The sequence below is a fragment of the Dermatophagoides farinae genome, chromosome 1 (genome assembly GCF_024713945.1).
Source record: "Dermatophagoides farinae isolate YC_2012a chromosome 1, ASM2471394v1, whole genome shotgun sequence".
Taxonomy (NCBI): Eukaryota; Metazoa; Arthropoda; class Arachnida; order Sarcoptiformes; family Pyroglyphidae; genus Dermatophagoides; species Dermatophagoides farinae.
The window spans coordinates 1,859,450-1,878,086 of NC_134677.1; the positions used below are offsets into that span (position 1 = coordinate 1,859,450).

Consider the following 18,637-nt stretch of genomic DNA (forward strand, 5'->3'; position numbering starts at 1 on the left):
TGATGATGGACGGTTGGATGTCATAAACGTTGTTGTTGTTGTTGTTGTTGCTGTTATTTTTTTTCACAGTAGGAACACGTTTATAGTTCGTAATTTGTTCTCATTTTGTTCATACTATCTTTGTAGTTCTTTTTATCTACTTTCTGGTCTATTATTATTATTCTTGCTTGAAATGTTCACACACACACACACACACACAGTAGTGTAATGTAAGAGTTAGCCTCATTATAAATTTTGAATCATTCTTATGGTGTGAGTTATACACACACACACACACACACACAGATCGGGTTAAATCATTGACATGAATCGGTTATCATCATTATTGTTTGTTAAAATAATGAAAAGTTTAGAAAACTGTGGTCACCATCATATGGATAAATTGAAATGAAATTTTTCTTTTTTTTTCTGTTAAAAAAAAAGAAGAAATTATCAGATTTTAAGTAGCCAAAAAGAGAGAGCGAAAAAAAGTAAAGGATTCGGAAAGAGAGAGAGAGAGAAAGCGATGTTCATCATCATCTATATAAATAGATGCTAAATAGAAGAATTGAATTTTTTTCTTTAAATTCAAGTGAAAAATAAAATGTTTTTTCTTTCTTTTTCGCACTCATTTACATCTGTTGTATAATGAATTTTGATAATTTTTTTCTGAATATTTCAGCGCACTAAATGGATTAATTAATTAAATTAAATTAATCAATCAGTGAAAATAAATAATCAATTAATAAATGAATAAATGATAATGATAATGAAAACCATTCAGCCATCAGTGAATCATCATTTGATGATTAATGATTTTTTCATCTATATTCTAATTATATTAATAAAATTTGAAATTATTCGATCATCATCATATTTATATTATGTAAGTGCCAGTCAATATGAACCGGTTGTTCAATCATCAATACATCAACATTCACTTCATCAACAACAACAACAACCATTACATTTGATTGATAATCAAACACAACATTCAAATGTTCAAACCAATGGTTGGACACCGGTAATTACAACGACAACGGCTACTATTGCCAATAATAATAATAATAATAAAAATAGTGGCTACAATCATGGCCATTCGGCGACAATTTTATCGTATACAGCTCTTAATCCATCAATGCAACAAAAATCCATATCAATGGCCAGTGATTCGGCATCATCAAATATTGTTGCAAAAGTTGTTCCATTAATCACATCGAATAATAATAATAATAATAATATTGATCAACAAAATTCAATCAACATTTCATCACAATATTTAGCATCGGAATCGATTTCAAGAAATAGTTATCAAACACCACAGAATGCTTATATGATACATCCAGCTAAATATAAACAAGCATTTTTTCCATCAGAATCGATACGAACAGAAAATTTGAATAAAAATGTTAAAAATTTACCATTTTCCTTTGCATAAACGTAAAACCTCATCATCATCATCATCATCATCATCATCATCATCATCATCATTGAAAGGAAATAATAAAATAATCAATTCAGATGTTATGCCAATACCGATGATAAAACCACATAGACATGGTGCAACATTAGGATTTAATCTACCTGAACAAGGATTAACATTATATTTGGATATAAATGAATTGGCCACCAAACCAATGGCACAGAATATTGGTTTAAAAGTTGTTGCACATAATAAAAATAAACACCAAAAAGATCCAAATGATGGTGATGATATTGATGACGATGACAATGATGATGATGACGGTGATGATAATGATAGTTTTGTTAAAATGGAAAATTCAAATCGTTTCAACAATAATAACAAAAACATAACATCATCATCAATAATATCCGTACAACAAACGAAAACAGATGATGCCATTCAACAAAAACATAATGGTCCAGATGGTCCGAAAAAAATTGTTGTGAAGAAAGCAAAATTTCGTTATCAAATGACCAATGATTCGGTGAGAAAACCATTTAAAGTTGTAGCGAAAAAAGCCAATGATTTGTACAATAATGAAAGGTTATTATCACCAATGCAGGCTAGATTATCTCAACAACAACAACAACAGCAACAAAATACAACCATGGCCACCACCACCATGAATAGTTTGAATAATTTTGTTACATTCAATGATCGATACAAAATGATCAATCGTACGGATATACCACCAAGTGCATCACGAATTCCAAATACATATAGTTCATATAAAAATGATCAATATCAAGTAGACATGGCAAGCAACAATAAAAATGATGATTTACAACAGAAATTAATGGAAAGAAAAAATGAAAGAGAAATTATTACATTTGGTGATGATGATGATGATGATGATGATGTTGACAACAACAATGATGATCATGGAACAAATATTGGATTTCCATTAAATTACGATCCAAACGATGATGATGATGTTGACAATGATGAAGATATTGCCGAACATAAACATGATATAATGCGTGCAACAACTCAGATTCCTCTGGAAACAACAACATTTTGGATGGCAAGAAATCTAAAAGACACAAATTCATATTTAAATGAACCAAATGATCTGGTTACGAATGGTAACACTTTGGAGGCAAAAGTTCGTAAACAAGAAATGATTGATAATGAATTGGTTGCACAAATGCAGCTATTGTTGGAGAAAAGTACCAAATTGATTGATTTGTCTGCCAATACTTGTGCGGAAAAAATGATGCAATGTAATTCACGTGATATTTGTGCAACAGGAACCGTTTCAATCATAGCCAATACATCGACAACAATACGTGAAATTGCTCAACAATTAGATGCACATCTAATTCTTAATGAAGTATCCAATTTATTCGAAAATGAATTGCAAGATTTTATGGATTTTTCCACTAAAGGATATACAATAATTCTGCCATCAAATGATGCTGTTCGTCATTTACCACCGAATCTATTGAAACGTTGGCGTAAAAATATGGAAACATTCATGTTGAATGGCTATCTAATTGAAGGCATTCATACTATCGAATCTTTATCCAATAACATGATGATTTCAACTCGTGGTAAAACAAAACTAATCATTAATCGACCATTCAATAAAACATTTACAATCAATGGACAACGTGTGATACATGCAAATCAGAAAACATCAAACAATGGCCTAGTACATGTGATTGATGGATTACTTTATCCAGGTTCAGATAAAGATATAATTGATACTTTGAAAGCTTGTGGACGTTTTGATGGTTTCGTCACTTTAGTCGAAGGAACTGGTTTTGCTGATCTTCTCCGTAAAGATGGACCATTCACTGTATTTGTGCCTAGTAATGATGCATTACAAAAAGTTCCGGATACTGATCTAGAAGTGATACGACGAAATATGACAGCTTTGAAAGGTTTGAAATGAGTATAAATGAGCTATGATTTTTTAATTTTATCATTCTAGAATTCCTGATGTATCATGTTGCACAAGGAGCTTATTATAGTCAAGATTTAAGAGATGGACAATTTATACCATCAATTCTTAGCGAACAATATTTACAGGCTGGTGTCCGTGTTGATGGATGTTCACGTAAGTTGATCATTATATTAAACAATTTGAATTCAATCAAAAATTTTTCTAAATAATCTTCTCGATCTTTTTGACAGGACGATTAGTCGAAGTGAATGTATCACCATTATATCGTGCCGATATTGCAGCATCGAATGGTGTTATTCATGTTATTGATTGGATTCTTAAACCGGATGATAGAGATTGGTGTGATGGCATTATATTACCAAAACGTCGATAATGTTGATGATCATTATTAAATATAAACAAACAATTGTCTAAAATTTTATCATCATTCATTCATTCATTCATGAGTATATTTTAATAATAATAAAAAAAAGCGCAAATTATTTGAAATTTAAATTTAAAATTTCCATTAAATATTCGATAGATGGCATTCCTATACAAATTGAAAATGAAAATTTTTTTTTATTCAGCTGATCATGATCAGATGTTTGTTTGTTTTTTTTTTAGGTTCAAAATCTATTTCCACTTGAAGATGTCGTGACGTGTCTTGGTTATAATAATTCAATTTTCAGTGTTTGTTTTCAATTGATGATGATGATGATTTTGAAGTTTTGAATGTGACAATATGTGTCCTTCATTGACAATCATTCAATAATCGATATATATTGTGCAATCATCCATTATCATTTTTTTTAAAATAATGTCTAGATTTTTAAAATTTTCAACATTTGCCGGTATTGGTGGCTACACTGGTTATGTTCTTCATCAAAATGATTGGTAAAATGTTGATGATTATATTTTATCAAATGGTTTTAAAGTTTTATTTTCATTTTATTGGCTAGGAATCCTCGACATATTGGTTTAGTACGATTCGGTGTAGCCGCATATACGGTCAGTCAGATTGCAATTGATTATAAATTTTCCGTATCAAAATTACGTGATGATTCAATGGAAACATTAGAAAAATGGTCCCAATGTCATCAACGTTCAGCTGATCGTTTATTAAAGTTATGTTGTACAAATGGTGGTGTATTTATCAAAGTAGGTCAACATATAGCAGCATTAGATTATCTTGTACCCAAAGAATATGTGAATACATTGAAAATTCTACACAGTCAAGCACCAAGATCAAAATTTTCTGATATTAAAAAAGTAATTGAAAAAGAACTTGGTCAACAAATTGACGAAATATTCGATGAATTTGATGAAAAAGCCATAGCATCAGCTTCATTAGCACAAGTTTATCGTGCAAAACTTCGAAATTCAAATGAAACTGTTGCCGTTAAAGTACAACATCCAAAAGTATTTCAACATAGTTTAGTCGATATTGCTACAATGGAATTTTTATTTAACGTTATCGATCGATTATTTCCCGATTTTTCATTCATGTGGCTTGTGAATGAAACGAAACGTAATATACCAATGGAATTGGATTTCGTAAATGAAGCTAAAAATTCGGAAAAAATAGCTATATTATTAAAAGATTTACCATGGTTGAAAATACCTCATATCTATTGGAAACATACAACAAAAAGAGTTTTAATGATGGAATTTGTTGAAGGAACATCCATTACGGATAAAGAATTTTTCATTTCAAATCGTATGAATTGTCAGGAAATAGCTAATCGTTTTGAAAATATGTATGGCCGAATGATTTATACATATGGTACCGTACATTGTGATCCACATCCCGGTAATGTTTTGGTGAAAAAAACTGGTAGCAAAGATTTTTACCTATATCTTCTTGACCATGGCCTTTATACGGTAATAAATTATTATTTATTTTGTTTTTCGAAAAAAAATATTGTTTTTTCCCACAACAATAGCAATTAACCGATGAATTTAGACAGAATTATTCAGCATTCTGGTTGGCAATATTTCGTGGTGATTTGAAACAAATTCAAGAACGAGCCATTCTTATGGGTATCGATGAGAAAGACGCTCCATTATTGTCCTGTATGGTTACAGCTAAACCATGGTCAGCCATATCACGTGGTCTAGAAAATCGTCCCAAAGATCAGACTGTAATCAGTAAAGAGGTGATACAAAAAAAAACGTTGATTTGATTTCATTTTGTTAAATTTGTTTTTTTTTTTTGTTGTTAAATTAGAAAAATGAACTACGAAAAAATGCATCATTATATATGCATAATATATCACAAATATTGGGCAAAGTTGATCGACAATTATTGTTGATAATGAAAACCAATGATCTTATACGTAATATAAGCCATGTATTAGGATGCGATGAACGACGATCATTATTGAATATGAATCGTTATTGTATACAAACAACAAGTGAACAACGATTAGCGCAAAGCCGTAATATGTTTCAACGTATCATTATACGTTTACAGACACGTTATTTATATTTTAAATTATCATTATATTCATTCTATCTTTGGATGGATTCATGGTTTACATACAGATCTTCATCTATTAAATCAACATTATCAGCTATTGAATGAATTTTTTCTTTTAAATTTATTTTGTTTTATTATTATTATAAATTGAATACAAAGAAAAATTTTATTTTTATATAGAAAATGAATGAATGATAAAAATTAATTAATTAATTAATTATTAATTGATTAAAAAAAAAATTATCGAAACTAAATGTTATACAAGTGTGTTGTGCGTGCGTGTGTCTCTGTGTGTAATTTTTTAAAAAATGATGACCAAAAAAAAAAAAAATATTCTATCCATTGAGATCTTGAATGACGAAAAAAAAATTGTAATTTAAATGTAAAATAATAAATTGCCTGCCAGTTTATACATGTGATGAATACATGGATTTTGTTTGTTTTTTTTTCTGATTTTGTTATTGTTTCATATATGTAATTTATATTTTGTGATTTTGAATAAATAAAATTGATTTTGATGAAATTATATAATCATAATAATAAATAAGTATATGTATTCTGATCATTATTCTTATAATAATGATAATCATCATTGTTTTTTTCTTTATGATTTAAATTTAATGAGAGGAATATTTTTACTGTTATTACAATTATCACATACCCATTCTGCATAAACTTCTTGTGTTAATAGTATGAATGCACGTTCAGATATGCCTACACAGATACGATGATACCAAAAATTACAACCAGATTCACATAAAATGGCTTGATCATTATCATGAATTTCTTTTCGACAGAAACCACATTGATAGATTGGTGGTGCATTTGGATTGGCTGCATTGAACACCATTGATTGTTCGGGTGGATATGATCGACCACCACCAGGCATAGGTGGTGGTGGACCACCACCCATCATTCCGGGTGGTTTTGGACCCATACCTGGTGACATTCCACGTGGACCACCACCACCACCCATCATTCTAGCATTTCCTGGCATCATTCCTCCTGGACCATTCGGATTCATCATTGGACCGGCATTAGGTGGACCATGCTGTGACATTGGACCACCCATTTGTGGAGGCATACCAACAGGATGTGCATTACCACCGGGAGGAATAGGTGGACACATTGGTGGTGTATCATCAAATGGATTCGATGCATATAGTGTATCACCATAACCAGATCCAAGTGGTTGTGGCGGTGGAACCATCATTGAATCACCATTCTGATTTTGGTTGGCATTACCTCTCATACCAGAACCGGAATTAGCTGCAGATCCTCGTCGTTTTTTCGGAGCTTTTACAACCGGTGGTTCAGAGCCATCCAAATGATGATCAACGGCAATGGCCGATTGTTTATTTTTGGCGCTCTTACGTTCACGAGGCATTTTTGGTTGTAATGAATTGTTGGAACGACGAGCCAGTTTGAACAAACAACATTAAATATTTTATAAAACCAAAAATGATTTAATGAAAAAAATCGATGATGATGATAATCAATATTGATTAATTATTGATAGTAATGCTGACCAATATATGAATTTGATTTGGATTTGAAAAAAAATATTCATTAAAAGTGGAGAATGATAGGAGATCATTGATCAGACGAGAAAGGACGTAATTTTTTTTCACAATCATAGATGCATAATATGTGTGTATCGTTTCGATGTTTTTATTTTTATTTTTATTTTTAATGACGATTATCTCAACAATAACAAAAACAATGAATTCATTACTGATGAATTTTATAGGCGTGTGTGTAATATGTGTGGACAACACAAATAATAATGCACATTCTTGCCTTAAAATTGGTGGTTCTCATCGAGAATAGCCCGTCCCTTTTCATCCTATCGTCTATGAATATCATCATTTAGTTTGAAATTTTTCAGTTAGACAAACAAGAGTTGCTTTCTTTCTGGTGTGTGTGTGTAGCTCAACATTTCGGATTCTGAATTTTTCTATTTAACGATTGTTTCTCGTGTGATTTGTTTTTTTGGACACAGATTTTTTTGATTTTTTAATCCTTACAATAATGATTTCTTCTAAACGTAAACCTTTGATCACCATCAAACAACAAATGGTGGCCAAAGATGAAAAAAATGAACAACGACAAGAAGTGGCAACACCGAGTAAATCAATGGTGAAAACTATCAAGCTTAACAACAATGAGTTGCCAACTTCAAATATACCTCGAAAAGATGGGACAAAATCATTGACTAAATTCAAAACAACGACGGAAAATTATTATGAAAAAATGTATAGTAAAACTCCAGCTTGCAAAAGAGGTAATTGTTACTTGATTTGACAATAGTGATGTCATCTGATCAAATAAACTTTCAATTTAATTTATATATAGAGCTAAAATTCGCATGCAATGTCAAATACGATCCTAAAATGGAAACAGGAATACCATTAATAAAGTCTAAACCAACAACAAAAATTGTTCCATTTAAATTTGCGACTGATGAACGATCAACAAAACGACCAAAATGAATTTCGAATTCTGGCACATTTACTTTTATGAAAAAAATTCACATCAATCATAATTTCTTCTGAAAAAGAGACAAAAATAAAACAATTTATTCATTAATAATAATCCAAAATAATCTTCATTTCATATTACATAATTTTTATTTGTTTGTATCGTATATGATCAAAAATTTTTATTCAAAAATTAATAATAATAATAAAATAAAACAAGAAAATAGATTAGTATTCTTCTTCGACGTTTTCGGTTACTATTCCTTGTTCATGTTCTTCTTCATGTTTACTGATTTGATCGCTATCAGCACTAGTGAAACTACATCCTTCATATTTACAACGGAACATTATTACTTGTGAATCGTTATTCGATTGACGTTGACGTTTCTTTTGAGGTCTTTTTACACCTTTATGTGAATGTATAATATGTTTGTTAAGATCACCATTACGTTTGAATCCTTTGCCACAATTTTCGTATGGACAGAAAAAACTTCTTATATCTGAATGTGTCAATTTGTGTACATTCAATGTGTTTACGTAATAGGTAATGTATTTGCAACCAGGATGATCACAAGCATAAACTGGCTGCTCATTTGAATGTGTCAATACATGAACATAATAAGCTTTCGGACTTTTATAAACAGCATCACATCCGGCTACTCTACAACGATATAGAATGTTTTTATGAATATTTCGATGACGATTATGGTTGCCAGAATCTTTGGATAATTTGCCACAAACTTCACATTTGTATTTACCACCATGGACATTGTTTTTGTGTTTACCCAAAATCGAGCGGAAATGTGTTGCAAATTCACAGTTTTCATAATCACAACGATAAGCTTTAACCGTATATTGATGATGACGATCTTTTAAATGATTCATTAATGCTTCAGCTGATTCGAAATTCTTTTGACATAGTTCACAATCGGTTCCAATAAGATCATTATCCTGAAAAATGTCATTTACGCTGCCTATATATGATAAACACATTTAATCAATACAAAAATTCATTTTATCAAAAAAAAATCATACCTCCAATAATTTCCAATTCTTGTGGATTACTGCTACTTTTATTCATCATGAACAATATTTTCTTTGCCGTATTTGCAGGAGAATCATCATTATCATCTAAGTGTGAATCAGAATATTCACTTTCGATTGATTTGTTTTTTCTAAAACGTTTAACCGACGGAACACCATCTTCGGTGTTGGAATCATCATCATTTTTGTTTTCATCTTCATTTCCTGTTTCATTGGCTGCCAATTCTTCTCCATCAGTTGGTTCATTTTTGAAATGAGCTAAAAAACAACGATAATAATTGATATTGCAAATTGTAAAATTTAAGACAAGACAAAACAATTTGTGCCTATTTAAACATACCTCGATGAACTACTTCGATGTGTCTCATTAATTCTTTCTCGCGCGCATATGTTCGTCTGCATTCACCAAACATGCATGTATATTTACGTTTAACATAGCCATGTTTCAGCATATGTAAAGCCAGATTTCTTCGACGTTTAAAAACAGCACCACAATTTTCATAAGTGCACTTGTGTTTATAAACGAGATTTCGATCTTTATGTATCAATGAATGTGTATAATACGATGGTCGATCTTTGAATATACGGCCACATCCTTCAAAATCGCATTTGAATTGTCTGGTTACTTCAATATTGTGTGCAGTTTTTTTGTGTCGATCCAATCGACCAGCATAAATATCAGTATAATCGCAACCGGGAAAGTTACATTTCAATTTTTCCTACAAAAAAAAACATTTTTGAAATAAGTTCTTGTAACAAAAAAAAATATATAAAAAATACCTTTTTCGATATATGAAGCTTATAATGTTGAACTAAAGTTGTCTTGTTATCGAACACATCATTACACATTTCGCATATAAGACAAACATCCGGATGGTAATCCTTTTCATGTTGTGTTAATTCATGCAAAGCAAAAGCTGTCTCACAATTTTCATGATTACAAACAACCAATGGATTATCTTCGTGTTCCAATAAATGTCCTTCCAATTTAAGACGGCTACGTGTTTTCAATCCACATGCCGGACATTCTGGTGGCGGTGCCGATTTTTGTCCAGGAAGTTTACGTATAATTGATGGACCGAATTCATTGATTCCATTGACAACTAAAAAATAAATAAACATTCATCATAATTCACAACAACAACAATGATTGATTTGAATGAAATACCTTCTTCTTCTTCTTGATTAGGATTTTCAAGTTCAACAAATTCGAGCTGATTTTCTTCATTTAAAACAATATCTGTATTAACTTCTTGAATCAATTGTTGATATTTCTCTTCATCATCGGCAATAAAAGTAACAAGATCGGTTTCCAATGATTCGACAATGGTTTTATATTTAAAATGCTTGTCATCTTTAAAATAATCATCAATGATGAGATCCAAAACAGTTTTGTACTTGTACATAATATCAAAACCTTTTGTCAGATAATGGTTATCTTCTTTCATTGATTTAATTTGATCATTATGAAAATTGACAAAATCATCGAGCGATACCTGATAACCTTCTTGTTCGATCAATATTTGATGATCATTTTCGATTTCCATATTATTTTCAGTAATTTCTTGTTTAATTTCAACTGCGGTTGATGTTACCGGCTTTTGTTGTTGTTCCGTTTGGATTATATTATCTTGATTAATTTCATAAATTACTTCAGATTGTTCCATCTTGCGCGCATTAAGAAACGAAAAAACCATTCACACACCTTGGCTCAATCCCGTCCAAATAGAATTAAGTGAAAAAATGTATAAAAACATCGAATGTGGAACCATTCACACACACCTTGACTCAATGTCGTACAAATAGAAAAAGGGAGCGAGTGAGTGAGTGAGTGTGTGTTGTGAGCAATGATGTGTGCTCAGCAAAAAAAAAAAAAAAAAAATCCGTTTCATACATCGAACAACGCATGCTCATCAATGTCAAACTAACGCCATATTAATTTGAAAATTTAGCCGTTTGGTGGCAATACTGCTGACAAAAAAAAATTTGAATCGAAAAAACAGGGTAATTTCAGTACGTCTTATTTGTATGAAATTTTTTCCATCATTGAAATGTATACAAAAAAATAAATCACTCAAATTAACCGCCAACTGAATGATGATTTTCGAATTTTTTTCAGAATAATTTTTTTTTACAAAAAAAAAAATGCCTCGAATTCGTAAAAATCAAGATTCAAGTTTAATTGATGATAATCGTCTATCGATTGGTAAACGTAATAGTATTGGAAATGATTTCGAAGAACAATTTCATGAAGAATGTGGTACTCAAAGTATGTGTCATAATTTATGTTCTCACATCTAATCTTTTGTTTTCATTCATTTCAGTCATTGATGATATTTACATGCCTCCGCCTCCTCTTCAACCACAAAACTTGGATGATCAAACTGGTGAACGTTTGATTATTGAAACGATCGGTATTACCAATTTCAAATCTTTTGGTGGATATAGTCTACTTGGACCTTTTTATAAAAGTTTTAATTCTATTGTCGGACCAAATGGAAGCGGTAAATCAAATGTCATTGATTCAATGTTGTTTGTGTTTGGCTACCGTGCTCAGAAACTTCGTTGCACGAAGATTTCGTCAATCATTCATAATAGTGAATTATTGCCTGATTGTCAATTTGCTCAAGTTGATGTTAATTTTGCCATGATCGACGATAAGGTTAGTCTCTGACGATAATGTAATTTAATTATAAATTATTTTAATTTGTATTTCTACAGGGTGATGAAAATGTCCATATAATCGATGGCACTCGATTCACTGTCAGTCGTGTAGTTAGCAAAGATAATTCCTCTCATTATATGATTGACAATCGTAAAGTGCTGTTCAAAGATGTATCGAAAAAACTTCAAGAAGTCGGAATCGATCTTCGTTATAATCGGTTTCTAATTCTTCAAGGTGAAGTTGAACAGATATCCTTAATGAAACCGAAAGCCGATCCAAATAGTGATATCGGTATGTTGGAATATCTTGAAGATATAATCGGTACCTCTCGTTACAAAGAACCAATCGACAAACTTGCCGTTAAATATAATGAATTTAATGAACAAAGAACTCAGTATGTACTTCGTGCCAATTTTGCTCAGAAAGAAATGAAATCAAGTGAAAAAGCTAAAAATGAAGCCATACAAGCTTTAGTGTTGGAAAATAAAATAAAAATTGAAAAGGCAAAAATTGTTCAATATCATCGATATAATCTGGCAAAAAAAATGCAAAAACATGAAGAAGAGTATGCCATATTCGAGCGAAAAATCAAAGATTTGAACGATGAAGAAGAAACCATCGGATTGGAGAAAGCGACACTGGATGAAGAGGAAAAAGCCAAAACGGTACAATTTGCTGAGATCAAAAAAGATGCTGAAAAATTGAGAATAAAATTTCAAGAATGTAATAAAAATGATTTATATTTTAATCAAAGAAGAAAATCTACAAAAGACAAGTTGAAAAAATTGAAAAACAAAATTGTTGAAGATCAAAAAAAACTAGACGAATGGAGCGATATGCCGTCTCAAAATGATGAATTGATAGAAAAACTTGAACAATCAAAGACGGAAATGGAATCGGAAATCAAACAAATTGAAGTAAAAATGAATGAAGAAACAGCTATTGCACAAAAAGCTTGTTCAGATTTAATTCAACAACGTGATCAGCTTAATTTGGAATCGATTCAATTCAAAGACATGCAAAGCTCAAAATTGGATCAGATGAATGAAGCATATAATCAATACATGGTTTACAAACAACAAGCTGATTCAACTAAAGATAAATATGAACAACATCAAAATAGATTTCAACAAATACAAGATGAAACAAATGAAAAGAATCGTATGGTTGAAAAGTATGAGCAAGAAATACCAGTAGATCAATCTAAGTTGAAAAAATTTCAACAAAAATTTCAAACTTTAGAACAGAAACGTATTGATCTAACTGAAATGATTAATCATAAAGCAACTGAACTTCTTGATATTCGACAATCGGTTAAGAAGGTTCAATCACGTGATGCCATTCGGAATGCATTGATGGATGCTAAACACAAAAGAAGTTTGGAAGGCATATACGGACGTTTGGGTGATCTTGGTGCCATTGATAAAAAATATGATGTTGCTGTTTCAACTGCTTGTGGTCGTTTGAAAAATTTTGTTGTCGATACTATTGATAATGCACAAAAATGTGTGGAATTTTTAAAACAAAATCAATTACCACCAGCCACGTTCATAGCGTTAGATAAGCTCAGGGTTCGATGGGAAGAATCAGTATCGTATCCCGAAAGAGTTTCTCGTCTATTTGATTTGGTCCGTATAAATGATGAGCAAATTCGTCCTGCATTTTACTATGCGTTGGGTGAAACTTTGGTTGCCCAAGATATTGATCAAGCCCGGCGTATTACTCGTCAAAATCGATATCGCGTTGTAACTTTAAGTGGTGATCTGATCGAAATGGATGGTGCCATGACTGGTGGCGGTAGGCCTAAATCCGGTGGCATGGGACAGTCGATTACTGAGACCGGGTCCGAAGAATCCGAAGAAAAAGCGGTCATACTTGAGAATGAAATCGAATCGTTAAAAGCGGAACGACAAAATATTGATAACGAAATCGATAATATCCGTAATAATATCACCCATTTGGAAAGAGATTTAAAATTCATGGAAGAAAAAGTGAACAGCTTTCAATTGGATATAAAAGAATCGGCTAATCGATTGAAATTAGTTCAGGAAAATATCAAACGGCAAAAGATTGAAATGGAGAAGCTAAAAAAAAATCCGCAATTAGATGATGCCGAACAACTATATCTAAAAGCTAAACAAGTTTATGAAAAATCCATGTCCGAAATGGATTCACTACAAGATAAGGTTAAAGATCTTGATAATTTAATCAATGAAAAAATTAATGAACGTATGGGTCCATTGAAAAAAAGACGTAAAACGTTGGAAAAAAATCTGAAAGAAAATCAAACGCATTTGAACCAACTTGTTTCGGAAAAGACGGCTGCTGAATTAAATTTGAAAAAAGTTGAAGAAGCATTGGCTAATAATATGAAAAGTCAACAAGAAACTGAACAAGAGATGGAAGAAATTAAGAAACAAATTGCAGAACTTGAAATCGTTGCCAAAGAAATAACTGAAAAATATGAAAATGCTCAAGAAGAATGTCATAAAAAAGAACAGGAGCTCAATGATCTTCGAACACGAGTACGTGAAATCGATGCCAAGTTTAATGCGATCAAAAATAGTGAATTAGATTTGAAATTGGAATCCGAAGAAAAGTTTAAATTTTTGAATGAAAAACGTGAAAAAATAGCTAGATATCTGGCTGAATTGGAATCGATTAAATTGGATCCGATTGATGAAGACGAAGATGATCAACAACAAATGGAAATTGATGATCAAACACCTGAAACAAACGTGAAATCATCAGAACAAGAAAAATCAAAGAAGGAACATATGATCATTCCTATACTATCCGATGAAGAATTAGAACATTTGTCTGTTGACATGATTGAAAAAAATATCAAATCCTTTCACCATGAGCGGCAAAATTTATCACCAAATTTTGGAGCTATCGAAACATTCCGTAAAAATCGACGTGATTATCTATCGAAAGTTGCTGATCTGGATGACATTACAGCTAAACGTGATTTGTATATGGAACATTTGAGAGAAACAAAAGATCGTCGTTTTAAAGAATTCAAAACTGGCTATCTAATTATTGCACGTAAATTGAAAGAATTGTATCGATCAATTACATTGGGTGGTGATGCCGATCTAGAATTTATCGATTCATTGGATCCATTCTCCGAAGGAATTAATTATGCTGTAAGACCGAATAAAAAAACCTGGAAGATAAATATCCATCTATCGGGTGGTGAGAAAACATTAGCATCATTGGCCCTAATATTTGCACTTCATTATTATAAACCATCACCATTATATATAATGGATGAAATTGATGCTGCATTGGATTTCAAAAATGTATCAATCATTGCCAATTATATTAAAAAACGAACACGTAATACACAATTTTTGATTATCTCTTTACGAAACAACATGTACGAATTGGCCGATCGTTTAATTGGTATTTATAAAACATTCAACATAACTAAATCAATTCCATTTGATCCAATTGAATTTGATCGAAAATTTGATGTGAAAAATTCGTGTACACAATCAACAATCAACACACAGACCACGACGGCTACACAACAATCACAACAACCTATGGAAAATTAATTGTCAAAAAGCAAAAATTTTTCTCTTTTTTTTATCAATGTTCATTTAATGCAAAAAATCTTTTTTTTTAAGAATAAACAATAAAAAAATATATTCATCATCAAATGTCAAAATCAATAGAGAGATCAATTGTAAAAATAATTAATTTTTTTACTCAACACAGGACCTAGACGACGATCTTGTGTGCCTGAAAGTGAATCACATTTTAAATTTGTCAATAGATTTTCACGTTTACTATCATCATCATGTTTTAACATGGAATATGCTTGAAAAAGTGAACGAATGGTTGGAAATTTTTTGATTAAAGTTTCAACTTTTTTCATTGATAAACCACGTATCTGTAATAAATGTTTGATGAACATTTCTTTAGCTGTAAATATGGTTATTTTACTTGAATTTGTAACAAATTCATTGAATGTCATGTAGACAAAATCTTTTGCACAGGTACGTCCAAGTTGTTTTTTATCTTGACAAGAAAGTAATGATTTATTTTGATAATAACATTGCAATGATCGTGACATGTTGGCTAAATATCGTACGGTTTCATCGAAACTATCGGTAAGTTTTATTTCGAATCCATCGATTTCACAATTCGAAATGGCTTGTTCAAGTGTGGCTGCCGATAGGTAACCATGATCTTGTTTACGAGATTTTTTTCCAAAATATTCGATTAAATACATTGGATTACGTATGCCAGAATTTCGTAAACGAAATTTTTGTTCATTCCATCGATGACCTTTTATCGAACTAGCCAAATCATCAATACGTTTACGTTCAATGATGTAGTCGAGAACTAATTCACGGCGAATTTTTTGATGTTGTTGTTGTTGAACAATAGTTTGATTGTTTGAATCGGTTGATGTTTGAATTTTCTCTCGAGCTATCCAAACAAAATCACCCAACGGAAGGGTACGAATTTCAATAAGTATACCTTTTTGTTGAAGAGCCACTGGAAATGCAGTTCGATTTTGAGTACCATTTCTATCAGAATATCGTTCTCTAGTATCAATACAAAGTACTATGTCATAGGTACCGGCTTCAAGAATAAAATTCTGACATGGAGTTTGAATTGATTCGGTGCAATCTCGGGTTTCGAAATAATTAGTAATGAGATTATTTTTATCGTTAAGGAAACGAGCAACAAAATCCTTTAGCATAGGACATTGTTTCGCTAATTGTATGGCCAATTTTCGTCCACTATCGGTAAGAAAATATCTAGCATTTCGATCAGAAGTTTTGTCGACTAATTGTCGTCGATGAATCAATGAATTCAATGCGGCAGTTAAAATCAATGGTCGTGTGGTAGTATAAAGTTCGGCCATATCTTGAAGATCCAATTTATTTACTCGGCTATCATCGAATTCTAAATGACGTCGAAGTAATGCAACTAAAATTGCAAATGGTGTTTGACCGGGAGTTGGAACCCAATTTTTTACATTTCGTTGTGTTGCTGTTTTCGTGATTTTAACTGGTGGACTATTTTTGGCAAAAATATTTGCTGATTGTTTAGGAGTACATATCAATGGACGTTTAGGACGAACAGCAACAGGTAAAATATCGGTTAATGTACGTTTTGGTGAATATTGTTGACTGGAAACGGCTGTTTTAGACAATAAACGATCATCACCAGTATTATTAAGTTTGGTAAATTCTTTATTAATTTTTTCACAGATTTTTGGTCCAAAATTTTTTAATTTTTTACAATCATCACAAGAACTTATTGGATGAGGATGTTCACGAAGAGTTTTTAATGCCTAAATTCAAAAAAAAAATTTGAAATTTTTCATAAATCGATTTATAAAAAAAAACTAACCTTGCCATAAACATATTCTAATTTACTACCATGTTGTCGAGATTGATCACGCCATTGTGTTAACCATTTAAGAATCAATGATTTCTTATCATCAGATTTATCATCAGTTGCCATTGTTAATTTGAAAAAAAACGTTAAAATCAAAATGTTTTTCAGCAAAAAAAAAAAAATTTAATAAAATAAAAAAATCAAAGTTGACACACACACACACACAATCCACAAGTGACGTTATCACAGAAAAAATAACGAATTTTTTTCAAATTAAAATTGTCTCTTCTGCCATCTATCGGACAATTTTTATAGAAAAAAAGAATTTAAATCGATTTATTATTAATCTTCAATCAATCATCATTGTTATTTATTTGGATCAAAAATTATAATCAAAAAAAAAATGACAATTATTAGCCAATCGATAAAATTGACGCCCATCAATCATCATCATCATCATTTTAACATCGAATTGAATCGTCGTTAGTTGTCGTCGATCATCAAAAAGTTGTTCACTTTGGGCGACAATAATAACATAAAAAAAAGTAATTTTCATTCAATGAAAAAAAAAATAAGATTCGAGGTCAATTGTTTTCTTTATTGTCATCATCATCATCTGAGAACAACAGAAAAAAATAACGAATTTTTTCATCGTTATTATGTAATTCAACACAAACACATCTTGGTGATGAGATATATAGAAAAAATTCAACACGTGCAATGTTTGTGATGTGATAATGGAAAAATGGTAGAAAGAAAGAAAGAAAAAATTGTAACAAAACTTGTTCGAGATCTTATCCATTATTTCAATTTTTTGTTGTTGTTGTTGTTGTTGTTGTTGTTGTTGTTTAAGATTTCTTATTATTCAACGATCAAGATAATGATAATATTCTCTTGTTGCTATTGTTTTGTTACATTGTTGTGTTATAACACGATTTTCTTTATGATGGCCAATGATCACCATTGATAATGATGGTGATGTGAAAGAAAAAAATTCTTGAAATTTTTTTTTTTTTTTATACCCAGCAACGAATAAAATTGATGGCTAATTCACGAAGTTTACTTTGAATTGAATAAGAAAGTTTCATATTCCAAACATTTATGGTGAAATAAAATCACATCATCTTATGCGTTGGGTAACGTCATCGTGGTTGTTGTTGTTGTTGTTGTTGAAGAAATCGTCATGTTTGTCGAAACATTTCTTCACATCTAAGAATAACAAGACTCGTTTGATGATCTATTTTTTTTTTGCATTCATTCATAGAGAAAT

The 18,637-nt window shown here is 31.1% G+C and overlaps 7 protein-coding genes across 7 annotated transcripts; 4 read left to right on the plus strand and 3 right to left on the minus strand.

Annotated features, from left to right (window-relative positions):
* The first annotated feature begins 591 nt into the window (after positions 1-591).
* LOC124491705 (uncharacterized) lies at positions 592-3,894 on the plus strand. Its single transcript, XM_075735366.1, is given in 5 exon segments — positions 592-1,353; positions 1,355-1,928; positions 2,007-3,330; positions 3,381-3,506; positions 3,584-3,894. Coding segments are annotated over 5 exon segments (2,784 nt in total). The 5' UTR covers positions 592-736; the 3' UTR covers positions 3,727-3,894.
* A 76-nt stretch (positions 3,895-3,970) lies between these two features.
* On the plus strand, positions 3,971-6,068 carry Adck1 (aarF domain containing kinase 1). Its single transcript, XM_047054401.2, has 4 exons — positions 3,971-4,229; positions 4,295-5,216; positions 5,279-5,491; positions 5,563-6,068. Exons 1-4 carry the CDS (start codon positions 4,153-4,155, stop codon positions 5,917-5,919), a joined length of 1,569 nt encoding a protein of 522 aa, XP_046910357.2. The 5' UTR covers positions 3,971-4,152; the 3' UTR covers positions 5,920-6,068.
* LOC124492567 (uncharacterized) lies at positions 5,967-7,201 on the minus strand. The gene has a single exon (XM_047055489.2). It carries the CDS (start codon positions 7,199-7,201, stop codon positions 6,419-6,421), a length of 783 nt encoding a protein of 260 aa, XP_046911445.1. The 3' UTR covers positions 5,967-6,418.
* Positions 7,202-7,722: 521 nt separating this feature from the next.
* LOC124492569 (uncharacterized) lies at positions 7,723-8,528 on the plus strand. Its single transcript, XM_047055491.2, has 2 exons — positions 7,723-8,098; positions 8,170-8,528. The coding sequence occupies exons 1-2, from the start codon at positions 7,846-7,848 to the stop codon at positions 8,304-8,306; spliced, it is 390 nt and encodes a 129-aa protein (XP_046911447.1). The 5' UTR covers positions 7,723-7,845; the 3' UTR covers positions 8,307-8,528.
* LOC124492564 (uncharacterized) lies at positions 8,422-11,163 on the minus strand. The gene is made up of 5 exons (XM_047055485.2): positions 10,507-11,163; positions 10,119-10,441; positions 9,679-10,057; positions 9,330-9,596; positions 8,422-9,268 (listed from the first exon to the last, which is right to left on the minus strand). Exons 1-5 carry the CDS (start codon positions 11,033-11,035, stop codon positions 8,523-8,525), a joined length of 2,244 nt encoding a protein of 747 aa, XP_046911441.1. The 5' UTR covers positions 11,036-11,163; the 3' UTR covers positions 8,422-8,522.
* A 198-nt stretch (positions 11,164-11,361) lies between these two features.
* On the plus strand, positions 11,362-15,679 carry glu (structural maintenance of chromosomes 4-like protein gluon). Its single transcript, XM_047055484.2, has 3 exons — positions 11,362-11,607; positions 11,663-12,000; positions 12,060-15,679. The coding sequence occupies exons 1-3, from the start codon at positions 11,484-11,486 to the stop codon at positions 15,564-15,566; spliced, it is 3,969 nt and encodes a 1,322-aa protein (XP_046911440.1). The 5' UTR covers positions 11,362-11,483; the 3' UTR covers positions 15,567-15,679.
* Positions 15,584-17,594, minus strand: mus81 (mus81 structure-specific endonuclease subunit). Its single transcript, XM_047055487.2, has 2 exons — positions 17,380-17,594; positions 15,584-17,320 (listed from the first exon to the last, which is right to left on the minus strand). The coding sequence occupies exons 1-2, from the start codon at positions 17,491-17,493 to the stop codon at positions 15,692-15,694; spliced, it is 1,743 nt and encodes a 580-aa protein (XP_046911443.2). The 5' UTR covers positions 17,494-17,594; the 3' UTR covers positions 15,584-15,691.
* Positions 17,595-18,637: the final 1,043 nt, after the last annotated feature.

Coding starts and splice junctions, on each gene's coding strand:
- Adck1 (XM_047054401.2), top strand. CDS start 4,153: ATGTCTAGATTTTTAAAATTTTCAACATTTGCCGGTATTGGTGGCTAC. Junction 4,230..4,294: donor GTTCTTCATCAAAATGATTG/GTAAAATGTTGA, acceptor TTTATTGGCTAG/GAATCCTCGACATATTGGTT. Junction 5,217..5,278: donor TTGACCATGGCCTTTATACG/GTAATAAATTAT, acceptor CCACAACAATAG/CAATTAACCGATGAATTTAG.
- LOC124492567 (XM_047055489.2), bottom strand. CDS start 7,201: ATGCCTCGTGAACGTAAGAGCGCCAAAAATAAACAATCGGCCATTGCC.
- LOC124492569 (XM_047055491.2), top strand. CDS start 7,846: ATGATTTCTTCTAAACGTAAACCTTTGATCACCATCAAACAACAAATG. Junction 8,099..8,169: donor AACTCCAGCTTGCAAAAGAG/GTAATTGTTACT, acceptor ATTTATATATAG/AGCTAAAATTCGCATGCAAT.
- LOC124492564 (XM_047055485.2), bottom strand. CDS start 11,035: ATGGTTTTTTCGTTTCTTAATGCGCGCAAGATGGAACAATCTGAAGTA. Junction 10,442..10,506: donor TAATCAAGAAGAAGAAGAAG/GTATTTCATTCA, acceptor TTTATTTTTTAG/TTGTCAATGGAATCAATGAA. Junction 10,058..10,118: donor AGCTTCATATATCGAAAAAG/GTATTTTTTATA, acceptor TTTTTTTTGTAG/GAAAAATTGAAATGTAACTT.
- glu (XM_047055484.2), top strand. CDS start 11,484: ATGCCTCGAATTCGTAAAAATCAAGATTCAAGTTTAATTGATGATAAT. Junction 11,608..11,662: donor TGAAGAATGTGGTACTCAAA/GTATGTGTCATA, acceptor CATTCATTTCAG/TCATTGATGATATTTACATG. Junction 12,001..12,059: donor TTGCCATGATCGACGATAAG/GTTAGTCTCTGA, acceptor GTATTTCTACAG/GGTGATGAAAATGTCCATAT.
- mus81 (XM_047055487.2), bottom strand. CDS start 17,493: ATGGCAACTGATGATAAATCTGATGATAAGAAATCATTGATTCTTAAA. Junction 17,321..17,379: donor TAGAATATGTTTATGGCAAG/GTTAGTTTTTTT, acceptor TTTTGAATTTAG/GCATTAAAAACTCTTCGTGA.